The sequence below is a fragment of the Ursus americanus genome, chromosome 8 (genome assembly GCF_024610735.1).
Source record: "Ursus americanus isolate L20-20 chromosome 8, mUrsAme1.1.p, whole genome shotgun sequence".
Taxonomy (NCBI): Eukaryota; Metazoa; Chordata; class Mammalia; order Carnivora; family Ursidae; genus Ursus; species Ursus americanus.
Genome location: NC_142134.1, coordinates 13,961,912 through 13,975,914, shown reverse-complemented (window position 1 = coordinate 13,975,914; position 14,003 = coordinate 13,961,912). Strand labels below are relative to the sequence as shown.

The window sequence follows — 14,003 nt, the reverse complement described above, 5'->3', positions numbered from 1 at the left end:
CATGAAAGAAAAGTAAACAGGCTCATTATTTCCAGATGATATGACTGACTGTCTACAAAGGAAATCAGAGAGAAGTGATCAACAAAATATCAGAACTAATGAGAATTTGGCAAGGCTTCTAAATACAAAAGTCAACAATAAAAATTAGTTACATCATTAAATATCAGCAACAAAGTTTGAAGACATCATTAAGTATTTCACTTACAATATCTACAAAATGTGGGCTATCTAGGACATTAAAGAAGAAAATTACATTTTAAAAAATTCAAAAGACATTAAAGTGGTCGTGAGCAAGTGGAGAGTTCTAGGACGGTCATGAATGGAATACAAATTCTCATGAAATGGCTCTATCAGTTCAGCTTAATTTCTAACTAAAATTTTCTCATGAAACCTGACAATATTCAACTGCAAAAGCAATAGACCCAAAAAAATTTTCAAGAAGGGAAACAAAATTGAAGAAACTTGTTCTACCAGATATCCCTAATTAGAATATTGTGGTAATGACATGAGATAAACAAACAGAGCAACCAATAACACAGCCCCAAAACACACATAAAACATGTGACATATAATAAAAAGGGCATTTCAAAAAGTGGGGAAAAGATGAACTATTGAACAAATATGCTAAGTTAATTGATTTTTATATATAAAATCAGATTCCTACTTTATGCTTTACACAGAATTCAAGTTCAGATGGATTGAGACCAAGCAAGCAAAATTAAAAACCTTTGGAAAACAATAAAAGACTTTTCTTAATGATCTCAAGATATGTAAGCATTTCTCAAGCAAGATGTAAAAACCACAAAAACTAAAGACTAATTAATTTGACATTAAAATAAAAAGCTTTTATACATCAAAAGGCACCATATTCAATACAAAAACTAAAAAATTGGGAGAAGTATTTGAACACACATAACTGACAACAGCTAACAATCTCACACAGATTACTCAGAAAAAAGCAAACCACCCAATAATAAAATTGGCAACGACAGGAGAAAGTAGTACACTGATTAATGATTACAGATATGACCAAAGCTTAATGAACACATGAAAAGCTGCCCCCATAAAATTAATCAGGATAGACTACATTATAGTGAAGGTACAAATTAACCCAGAAATCTGAGTGGCTTAATAAAACAGGTTTATTTCTCAGTCATTACACAAATCCAATGCAATTTGACAGGGGGTCTCCACACCATAAAAGCCACTAAAGAACCCATGCTCCACTGTCTTGTTGCTGTACTATAAGAAAGAGCTAGAGAATTATGCACAATTTTTGAATTCTCTGCCCTTGAAGCCACACTTGTCACTTCTGCTCACAGCCTACTGGCCAGAAGCAGTTGGCTGGCCCCAGCTAACTGTAATGGGGCTGGGAAACATTGGAGAAACACATGGGTATTCAGTGAATAATTAATGTCTCTGTCACAACTAGAAAGTAGAGAAATCTATATTAAGGCAATAGCAAGACGCATCTCACATTCATTAGACTGGGGAAACAACTCCGATATTAGCAAGGGTTGGTGAGGATGTGAAAAATGGAAACAATCATCTGCAGCTGTTAAGCATGTAAATTGGTACAACATCTTAAGGTATTTGCAAAGTTGGGACAAATTAAAGATGTACATATTTATGACCATACTTCCCACATGTGCATAAAAGGTGTCATGTGAAAATTATTCACTTAAAAATGTTTATAACAAAATATTAGAAATGATCTAAATATTGAAGATAAACTAAATATTGGAAAAATGTGGAATGTTACCTAAATAAACTGTCGCATATTCTTACTGAAAGTGAATATTGATAGAGCATATTGAACAGAAAAAAAAGATCTACATTAAGTAATTAACAGGTGTCTGGCACTTGATCAGTGCTAGCTATAATTATCACTATTCTCTCTCTTACTTTTATTAGAAAAATAAGGATGCAAACTAGCTTGATGCATGGAAATGTATAGTAGAAATAATGTTACTGGAAAAAATAGAACGAATTAGAATGTACACATTAATTAAAACAATGTAAAATATATACATGTCCACTAACAATATTTTAAAAATAACTTAGAAGCTTGGTAAAACTTAATGCTTATTAAATTACTCTATTAATTTGCTCACTGAAAATTATACTGCCACTAAATTTTCTCAAAACCCTACATTATTTAAAATTCCTAATTTACTTTGCTAATAGACATAGGCATTTTTAAAAACATTTAAAGAAAATAGAACTGGGACTATTCTCATTATGGAGGAAAATCTTCATAAATAATTCATGATCCATGAAACCATTAACCTTTGAAAGAAAAATAATTTAACAGTTGCTTCTATTACAAAACAGTATATTTGATAACTGATAATTATTATCACATATTTTATAGTTAATATGACTTTGTATACTAAAGGAAACGTCTATAAAAGTACTAAGAGAATCCAATGACTAAAACTATTATGTGCTTGTAATTTAATTTTTATCGGCACAGTTTTATCCACTGATGAAAGTCAGGAAGAAAAACACATAATCTTTTATTTTATACCTCCATCCTAGCACTGAATGAATCTGATATTCATTCCCATACAATGACCTGACCTTGAATTTTTGCTGAGGTCAAGAACACAGCAACTACGCTGGAAGTCCAGAGCATACCCCAACAGAAGAGAGAAGGAAAACAATTTTCTACCCTCAGTTCACTGAATCCTATTCCAGGTTTATACTGTGACCAATGAATATGGGTTGTGAGGCTTATTTAGAGCACCTATGTTTGGTAGAAAAAAGACTGTCTTCTCTAGTCTTAAGTGTATTAGGTCATAAGGAGCTGTGCCTCTCTATGTTCTATACCTCCTTATAAATCTATTTGATGTTCTCTTCTTTATCATCTATTCCAGTTATTTGTTTGCATATGTACTCTACACAGTATTGGTACTGGGCATGATGTGGTTATACGAGTATGTCCTTGAGCTGCCAGGGCTGCTGGTGATACTTGCTCATCCAGGAAGTATCATGTACTGTGAAATGGAGGTTTTTTGTTTTTTGTTTTTTTAGCTTGGACTCAAATCAAGAAGTGGCTTTCCTACCCAAGGAAGAGAAATATAATCCTTCCTATTGCCTAAGAACAGTGACAACAACTGGCGGGGCAGAGGGAACACAGATGGGGACAGATGGCTTAGACTAGAGAGACATCTCCAGAGTCAATGGACATATGCCATTTCTGGATTACCATTTTACATCTCTAGCCATATAGGGATCACAAATACTTAGCTGTCCAAGGCAAATACAGCTGTAACTAGAGATATCTGAGAAAGACAGCTATGGAGGCCAAATGGAGTAACATTAATACCGAGGATACACATCATTCTCACAGCTTACTAAGTCACTCTAGAAAGGACACATCAACCATATTTTGAAGATGTTCTCAGCTTTAGCTTTCCAAGATCAATTGGAGGAAGAAAGATCTTAAGATAAAATCCTGGTGAAAGAGTTAGTGCTTTATAATCTCTTATAGCTCACATGTTCTGCCTCATATCTGGGATTTGAAATTACAAGGATTTTAATCACCCATAAACTAAGCAGAGCTTAGTTTGCTCATGTAAATGTAAACTTGCTTATGTGAGGCCACAGAGAAGCTTAAATTAAAAACCAAAGCTTAACTAATGGTAATTTCTCTACTGGATTAGTTTGTTCATGAACCATACACTGAGACTGACAGGGGATAATAAATGCACATTACTGATTCTGTACATACCTGAAAAATTCCAAATAGGATTAATTTCAGAAGAGTAATACAATCCCATCAAACAACTTTTGTGATAGGTTTTGAGATTATCTTTATTTAGGAAGTGATTCATCTAGGGTCTCTCCACATAAAGGCAGCTACATTAATATACTGAATTAATAAGTAAATGCTACCTAATGATTTCCCTCTGATCCTACCCTTTTCAAGGTATTTATTTATGAGTATACTTTTTACACTGAATTTTTATTAATTCACAATAAACAAAATTTCTATTATACATTTGAGCTAATTATACATAAGTTTGCAGACATAAATATTTCAGAGAAAAAGATTCAAAAAGTAGTTTGTATCTGAAAAGGAAAGCATGCTGGGTAGTTCGGATAATTTTCCAGAAAAAAAAAATCAAGGTGGAATAGGTTTTATAAGAAAAGGTTTTTTAATTTCTTTTAAAATAAACTAGAATTACTATAATCAAGACACTAAGTAATGACTCAATACTTCATTTAATTTACCTTTTACAGAATTATTTTTATGGTAACTTGCAATTAAAATCAGAGATTAGAATTCTTTTAAATTTTGTCTACAATGGATTCAGGAAAATTTGGTGAACATTTTTTTTTCCCTCAGAATGGGGTAAAACAACAGCTCTATAAATGTCCTGGTGGCCAGTGAGGAATATTCTATATACCAAAGTAAACAGGAGAAGGTCTACTTAAAAGATTAAAGATTAGAAAAGGAACTCTAAAATTAAAGCAATCACTTTTCTGGTTGGACAAATGATCAAAGAAATTTCCATTACATATTTTGGGTTAAAGGGGTTTTTCTTTTCACTGGCAAAATAATTATGTGCATTTTGGATTTTTCTTAATAAGGAAAAAAAATTTACACATTAGACTCTCTATTCTGTCATATGTATGATCTTATTTCTTTCTGGTTAAAATTTACTTACTTGATTATGTGTTATTTTTATAATTATGAAAAATCAATAAAGTGATTTCTATTTTGAAAGAGGAATTACAGGTGGACATTGTGTTTTACCCCTCAAAGCAACCAAGGAAAGAGCTACTGTATTCGACTACTTCCTATGATGTAGGCTGCAAACAATTCTGATTTAGTAGAAGCAAAACCATGGACTAAGAAATATCACTGTCAAATAAGAGTGTCTTGATAATTTGGGGATGAATATCACCTTCGATTAAATGTACTAATTAAAAAGTGCTTTTTAGGCAACCAGGTCCAAAAACAAAGATAAAGGCTGAGGGAAATGCAACAAACAGAGCATGGAAACATGAGAACATCAAGAGTCCTGCTAAACGTTTCTCACGGTAACCCAAAGGAGTAGACAACTTACCCTGGTTTTTAGAGATGGCTTTTGCATGTCTCTTTCTAAGTCTTTTGTCAGAAGGATGTTAGGTAAGGGGTTCTTACAACTGGCCTCCTATAAAAGAAGTATAAAAGAAATATTAGAAACCAAAGAACATTACCCTAACTGGAAATTACACTGTAGTGAAAAGCAATTTTTATGGGAGACAAGGCATTTCTGGATTGAACTTAGACCAGAAGCCACTGAGATTTGTCATGAGGAGTCAAAATGTTTCCTTTCTTATTTTTCACCTACAATACTGAAGCATGATAAGATGGTGATGGAGTAGGTGTGGGACACACAGAACGTATATATTCAGAGACGAGCATTGAGATTTTCATCTACACTATCATGTCACTTACATTTCCACAGACAGCTCGCCTCTTCTTTGGAGAATTAGGTAGTTAATTCTCCAAGATACGAACCACCAAACTTAGAGTTTCCTTTCCCTACCATTTTTTACAAATGGGTTCTGATTATGTAAATACTTTTTCTTAAATTCCTTCAAAAAGGTTAGCAAACCACGAATGAATAGTGGTAGTTTTATACCGACATCCTAACTGAGGAAAATTATCTGCCTATTTGTTTCCAAAATTATTAAGCTTCTAAGCCCTTGGTTCACATCAAAATAGTACTTGCAAAGCTAGCAGAAATTACAAGAAGGCAGTTCACATGGAATTGGATTTACTATTAATTTCTACATGATAAATAAAAACAAGAATCTCATTTTTAAAAATACAGTGTAGGGCCTCTTATCAATTGCCACAAATTTGCATAAAATTTCTATAAGTGATTTCATCACCAAATTAAGAGAGATAAATATATATAAGGAAGATTACAGACAACAATACAACTAAGGAGAAAGTAAGTTCAATTTCTTTCACTTGCTCTATAACCTTGACCTCAATATCACATTTCTTCCCTTATTTTTTTTAACCTACAACAGTGAAGTTGCCCACCGTCCACCACTTCATTATCTAAATCATGATTTTTCCCCCCAGTTTACTTAAGGGTTAATTAATTATAATCTTTTAAACAATATTTTAGTCAAATACTTTACAATATTACTAAATTTTGCTGAAATTTTATTTATTTCTAAAGAGAACAGTATATCATTAGGATAAAATGTCCCTAAAGAAAATACTACTACTACTTGCTACTAAAAAATACTTACTGAATCTTAGGATATATGAGGCACTATGCTAAAGTCTTTGCATTAATGCCATTTTTGCCCCCCACAGCCTTATCAGGGTTAGGTACTATTATCATCACTCCCCTTTTAAGGATAACACAAAATCTTACAGAAGTAATTTGCCCAACGTCACACAGGCTCAAAGATGGCTCTGTATAACTTTATGAACTCATATCACTTTTATATGATATCTCCAATATCTAATATACTTGACATCTTAAACCACTATGTTGTAGAGCCATAACATTTTAAAGCCAAAAGAGTTTTTAAAAAATCAGCTAATTTTACAGACAGGGTACTTGAGGACATCTGAGGTGATGTGCCCAAGATCACACAGAGAGTGGCAGAGCTGAGACCCGTGCCCGGACCAGAAGGCTGTATGTGGCACCTGTTCCCAGCTTTGTGCTGGTGAGCAATACTACCAGACTCAGAGGGGATCAAGAGCCTCCTCTAAGCTGGGGGTAGCTGTGGTACTGCCAACACTCTCAGCTGCCTGTGGCCTCACGTACAGCTCTATGGAAGGACCCAAGGGTACATTTCTGAGCTCTCCAAATAAGCATGCATTCCAGTCCTACCCTTTCCCACAAGTCACAACACCTGCTGGCGGTAAGCTGCTTACTGGAAATAGTGAATGAACCCATTCCCACTTCTGACTCACTGTGAGAGGGATAAACTCTATCCAGCATGACATTTAGGAGATCCAAGTGATTAACTGTATAAGCTATTACGTAATTTGACTACACTCGGATAATATAATTATGCTTAATCTTTATACCCCCTTTTAAAACTACTGGGATGTAAATGTTAGAATGTGTTGAGAAGAAAAAAGACTGACTCTTAAGAAAAGCTAATAGGAATTATGGACCTTTGTTTATGATTGTCTGAGTGTTTACAAATGCCTGCAATTCTTTCTTCCTTATGCATAGACTAAAAAGGATAGTGTTTCTTTATTACTCTTATCTCCCCCACCCTGTCCCTGTGAATTAATGAGTACGAGGCTGATAGTTAGCTTTTCCCTATAAAACTCTGAAAACATTTTCTGTAAACTTTTATCTGAAAATGCCACTTACATGAATTATGTTTATTTTTTGTTTTAGGACAACAGAGACAAAGTAAAATTTAGTAGAGCACTGAGGTGGCAGTCAAGAGATCCGACTTCTCATCCTGGTTCTCTAACCAGCCAGCGATAGGGACTCAGGCAACTATTTTAACCTTTGGACACCCCTAGGTTCAAAGAGTTCTAAAACAAAGGTATTGTAAGATGAGCTCTAAGAAACCTTTCCAGGTCTTAAATTTCAAGATTTTGGTATTCTTTCAAGAAGCAGCAATATTTGTTGACAGAAAGGTAACCCACGACCTGTTCAGAGTTGTATTCCCAACGCCCTGCGAGACTGCTGCGAAGCGCTGACACCCACCCATGCAGTGGACAGTGAGCCCGGGGGCTCCAGAGCCACAGAGGGAACATTGCCTGCAGGGCTAATGTTACTCAAATTTCTGGAGAAAAATTAATACATTCCACTAGTAGCTTAAATAAGTAACTGGAAATAACTTCATGTATTCTTTTAAGACAGATATATTATGGAGTTAAGTGAGAAACATTTTTTAGGTAAAACTTTTTTTTACAGTTACACCTTTAAAAAGCCATTTACACTGGTGGGTATATGCCTAAGAGAACTAAAACCAAAGGTCCACACAAAAACCTGTAGACAAGTAGTCATAGCTGCATTATTTCTAAGAGCCAAAAAGTGGAAACAACCAAAATGTCTATCAAATGATGAATGGATAAAGAAAATATGGTATAATACAATGGATTATTACTCAGCTATAAAGAAGACTGAAGTATGGATACCTGCTAAACATAGATTAACCTTCAAAATATCACGCTAAGTGAAAAAAGCCAAACATAAGGAGACACACATTGTCTGATTCTACGTATATATTAAAAGTCTGGAATAAGGCAAATAGTGACAGAGTGGAGATTAGTGGTGGCTAGGAGGGAAGGGATTCCTAACGGATCCAGTCTATATGGGTTTCTTTTTAGGATGATAAAAATGTTCTGGAATTAGGTAATGGCTACACACTTTGTGAACGTTCTAAAAAACAATAAATTGTATATTTTAAACAGGTGTATCTTATGGTATGTGCATAGTATCTAATTCTTTTTAGTAAGTCATTTAAACGCCCACACTCCCAGAGCAAAGGAAGAGACCCTGGATTTGTTTCAATTCCTCCCTTAGAACCTCTTTGAAAAGGTTTGAAGGGGGAATGATTTCTAAGTTTTAAGGTGTATATGGGCATAAAAATTCACTCAACAAATATTAACTGAACCCTATCCTGTGTGGCATTCCAATGCTAGTCATTGGAGAAGGCAATGATAAACACATCGGACCCGATTACAGGGTATATTTATATTTAAACATTTCATCTGCTTCAGTGTGACTTAACTGAATTGATTGCTCACTCTAATGACTTTTGTGCAACAACCAATTGCTTAACCCAGCTGTGTCACCTTGGTATCCTGAAAACACCATTTAAAAATACAATAGGGATGGAAAAAAATACTTTATCACAGTTTGTTGGCCTTACTACTCAACTACTAATGACATGAAAAGATGAAAAAGCACTCACTGTTTCTTCAGCGGAGCACACTACTTCCCCAGTTACTCACAGGCTTGTTTCCTCCTTTCATCCAGGTCTTTGTTCAACTTCACTAAAGAGGATTCCCTTCCTGGAACACCTTATCTAAATTGCCACTGCTCTCCCCTCCCACTTAATGCTCTTTCTCTCCCTACTCTTTATTTCTTCATAGCCTTCAGCAAAATCTGACTTTAATACTTACTGATTCTAAAACCCATTGTTGCCAGAGGGGAGGGAGTGTGTGACTGGGCAAAATAGGGGAAGGGGTGTGGGAGATACAGGTTTCTGGTTATGGAATGAATGGGAATAAAGGGCTCAGCACGAGGAATATAGTCAATGATACTGTAAGAGTGTTGCATGGGGACACATGGTAGCTACACTTGTGCTGAGCATAGCACAGTGTATGAACTTGTCGAATCACTATGTTGGACACTTGAAACAAATGAACACTGTGGGTCAACCATACTAAGAAAAAAATTAAAAGAAAATACTGGTTCTAATTCCTTGTCCCTCTCACCCTATTCTGTGAGAGGACTGGGTCAGTCTTGCTCATGGACAGATCCACAGGGCCTGGAGCCATGCTTGGCGCCTAGTAGGGGCTCAACTGTTGAAGTGAATGGGTAAACCAAATGAAGGAGTAATATTCCTTTTCTAACCTTTCACAATCGCCTGGGCATTCTTCCTGTTTCCAGTTCTCTCCTTAATCAGCTTAAATTTCATGGTTCTTCATTCCTTTGCTAATAGACTTAATTTTCTTCATCCTGTTTTTAATCATTGTATTCATCTGGAAAAAGTACAACCTTGGACGGATCCTGCTATATCCCTTCTCTGTGCTGGGAATTAAGCAAATGAAAGTGGTTGGGAAAAGGTACAGAATTAGTTGACTGTTTCATGTTAAATTTATTATCATAAATCTTGAGTGAGTCTTCTTTAATGCATAGCAATTCTGTTATACTTCTTTAGTAACTTGACTTTCCACCCTCCAACATGACATTGCATGTCTTCTCTTTTCTCAAACCCCTTTCCTTCCATTCTCACTTATAGCTCATTGGGAAAACAGAAGCACTGGCATAGATGCTACTCACTGCCCCACCATCAAATTTACAAACCTGTCTGCAAACATTCCATCCTTTCTGCCTTCCCTCCAGTTACAGTGAAAGATAAGATGCTGATCCTATCAGCTATTCCCTCCAGTACTCTTGCTCTCTTGCCCCAGAAGTTTCCATGGCTTGCTCCACCACATCATTTGATCTCAGCTCAGGGCCTTATCTCCTCTTATATTCTCAAGGATTTCACTCCCTCAGTTATCCCCACATTCCCTGTCTACTAGATCATTCCCATTAATCACATGCTCTGGAATTGTATCTTTTTGGTTTGTTTTTAAAACAATATGTCCTTAATCTCATTTCTCCCACTAGTTGTGGTCCCTTTCTTGGCTTTCCTTGATAGCTAACTCCTTCAAAACAGCTGTCATCACTATCTCTACTTCTTTATTTTCAAAGCCCTCCTATCTGTTTTGTTTTGTTTCTTGTCACCACTCTGCAGAAAGTGATGAAACAGTCCCAGCTTAGTCTCCATCTTACTCAGGTTCTTAGCAACATCTGATCCAGGTAACTAGTTATTCTTGAACTACTGTCTTCCATCAGCTGCCAGGACATCACTGGTAGGAAAAAAAAATTCCTATCTCACTGACCAATTCCATATAGTCTCCTTCATCACTGCTTCTCTATACAGTAAAGTTACATATCTATTCCTTATTGGTTTATTTTCTGTATCATTAACTAAATAGAAGTTCTATGAAAGCAAATAATTGGTTTCCCTTGCTCACTACTGTGACTACAATGCCATAGCAAAGTGCTGCTGCATTCTTATCCTTCAGCTCCTGTGTCACCTCCTCAGAGAGACCTTCTCTAATAATCCCATCGCACGTGGCTACCCTGACTATGCTCTTCTCTTATTAACCTGCTTTTCAAAAATTGCACTACTTATTCAAATTTGTCATTAACAATTTTATTTATATTTCTTAGTCTATCACTCCCAGCAGACTATGAGGTTCATGAGGGCAAGGATTTGATCAATGTATCCTCGGCATCTGGTGGGTATTTAATATGTATTTGTTAAATGAATAAACATAACAATGTCAACTCCTACATCTCCTATCCCACTAGTATTAATTTCCAGCCATTAAAGAAATGTTGTGGATTTCTAGGATATTAGGAATCATATATTAACACATTTTCTTATAACCTGAGTAGCATAACAGTGGATGAGGGTAGGTTGAAAAGAAGCTATTATGATAAAAAGGTAGCTGTCAGAGAGCTGTATTTGGTGTGCTGGGGTCCAACCCACAACAGGTGATTTGGTTAGATTTAGTGACAAGGAGAGCAGATGACAGAGAACAATACTGATATGATCATAAGTTGAGACAGCAATGTTGATATGATCACAAGTTGAGGTAATAGCCTGTGCCTGAGGCCTCCTCTAGGAAAAAGCGTACAGAACAGTGCTACTTTGCACATAGCCAGAACCTGACTAATGTGACCGGCAGATTACAGACCACTCTTGACAATGCCGTAAAACTCTCCGCTGTGACTTATCTCTATCTGCAAAATGAATCTTAATTTGACTGTAAAAAAAAAAAAAAAAAGATATTTTCTTAAGACTCAAAAGCAATAGGATGTTATCTTTACATAAATAAACAGAACAAATTGAATAGGAAAATAGCACTTTCTACACCTTCACTATGTATACTTTTGGGAAGAAACCTGTGATTTTTTGGCTTGGATCAGGGAAACAACTGAAGGAAGCGAGAAGGAGTCAAACTCTGGATATATTTTGAACTTATTACATCTACTTTGTGAACTGCAACTACAATATTCCCAAATACAACCTTAATTGTCTTTTAAGCATATTAAAAATTGCTTTACAAAAAATGGCAAGTCATTTCAACTTAAAACAGGAATGAGCATGGAATTGTCACAAAAACTGGTTAAATCAAAGATCATTTTATACATCATTAAGCATTAATGTTTGGACACTAGATCCTAACGTTACAATCCAATATAGGGTTTCCTGCAGCTCCTCTGTCACCTCTTTGGAGAGGCTCTCATCAAAAACAACTTGCCCAGTTACTATCCATCTGCTTTATTTTTGCCACAGTATTTATTGCTTTAAGGTTGGTTTAGGGGTCTGTATGTTATTGTGGTGATTTTAGATCTAATGTTAGTATCTGTGCTTTTCTTTGATAATCTAACCGACCACGCTTTCTTTGCTCATAGTCTTGACTTGGAGAAGCTCTACTTTTTATTGCTATGTGGAGGGGTTTGAATAGTGATCTACCACCACAGGCAAGCTAGCAAGTGCCAGACTAAGGACCTTTTCACTTGCTGTTCCCTCTGCCTGGAATGCTCTCTTGCCCCAGAAGTTTCCATGGCTTGCTCCACCACAGCATTTGATCTCAGCTCAAAGGCTAGCTCAGGGAAACCTTCCTTTACTTTTCTATATTGAAACAGTGCCCTGAACTTCCCTCTCTTCTTTCATATACCCTTAATGTCAAGTCCTTATCATGGTTTCATTTTCTCGCAGAATCTATCATCAAATAGCATATTAGTTTCCTTAATGTTTTGCTGTGTCCCCTGGCCTAAAGGCAAACTCGTAAGAGCAGGGATTTTTTTTTTTTTTTAATTCACTGCTATTTCTTCAGCTCATAGAACACTGCCTGGGGGCATAGCAGGCATTCAATAAATGCTTGTTGAATGAACAGACTGATGAAACCAAAACAACCTCTTCTGATTCTTCTCTCCTTCAGTTTATCCAACTCACGGATGTGGAATTTTCTAATTTAAAACTCCCATGCAAGTCACTCCTTTCCTGACAAGTTTTAGTTCCTTCCACCTACCAGAACAAATTTAAATTATTTCTGCTTTCCAAAGGCCTTCAGTCCACTCTTCTTATCTACTCTGCACGTACATGATAACCTGGATCACTTGTTGCTTGTGGCAGTTACTTATATGCTTGTCCCATTCCCCATCCCTGACCTTAATATGTAAAGGGCATTTCAATCTTTTTTTGCCTCTTATAGCACCAAAGTGGATCACTAATGTTTTTGCATGTCTGGCATTTATTTTCCCTTCTTTGTGGGAAGACAGAAGAAACTACCCTTCTCATACTGGATACAGTGTTTCAATCAGAGCATGTCTGTGACCAACCTCACATTGCTGTATATTAGATCTCCAGAACTTATCTTGCAAAACTGAAACTCTGTACCCTTTAACCACACTTCTGCATGTCCCCTCTACCAGCCCCTGTCAACCACCACTTTAATCTCAGCTTCCAGGAGTTCAACTTTTTAAGACTTCCACATACAAGTGAGATCATACAGTATTTGTCTTTGTATGACTGGCTTACTTCATGTAGCATAATGTCCTCCAGGTTCATCCATATTGTCACAAATGGGAGCATTTCCTTATTTCTATGACTGAATAATATTCCATTGTAGATATAAACATATTTTATTTATCCATTCATCTCTCAATGGACATTCACATTATTTCCATACCTTGGCTATTGTGAATAATGCTGCAAGGAACATAGGAGTGCAGATATCCCTTTGAGACACTAATTTCATTTTCTTGGATATGCACCCAGAAGAGGGATTGCTGGTCATACGGAATTTCTATTTTTATTTTCTGATGAACCTGGTATTGAACTTTTTGTTGTTGTTGTTGAAAATTATTTTATTACTGATCCAACCTCCCATGTTTTCTATTTCTTCTTGATTCAGTTTTGACAAGCTTTATGTTCCTAGAAATGTATTCATTTCTTCTAGGGTTCCAATTTGTTGGCACATAGTTGGTCATAGTAGTCCCATATGATTCTTTTTATTTTTGAGATAGCCATTGTAATATCTCCTCTTTCCTTCTGATTTTGAGTCTTCTTTCTTTTTTCTTAGTAAGTCTAGTTAAAGGTTTGATTTTTTTTTTCACTTTTCCACACAAAACTTAGTTTTGTTGATTCTTCTATCATTTTTCTGTTTTTTACTTGTGCTCTAATCCTTATTATTTCCTTTATTCTGCTAATTTTGT

At 35.8% G+C, this 14,003-nt stretch overlaps 1 protein-coding gene across 8 annotated transcripts in view; it reads right to left on the bottom strand.

Annotated features, from left to right (window-relative positions):
• FAM13A (family with sequence similarity 13 member A) overlaps positions 1–14,003 on the bottom strand; it is a 344,460-nt gene that overhangs the window by 168,211 nt on the left and 162,246 nt on the right. For all 8 annotated transcript variants that reach the window (XM_087863995.1, XM_045791832.2, XM_045791857.2 and 5 more), the window contains one exon: positions 5,079–5,165. In XM_087863995.1, the coding sequence (XP_087720121.1) occupies positions 5,079–5,165 (87 nt within the window). The remainder of the gene's footprint in view (positions 1–5,078; positions 5,166–14,003) is intronic.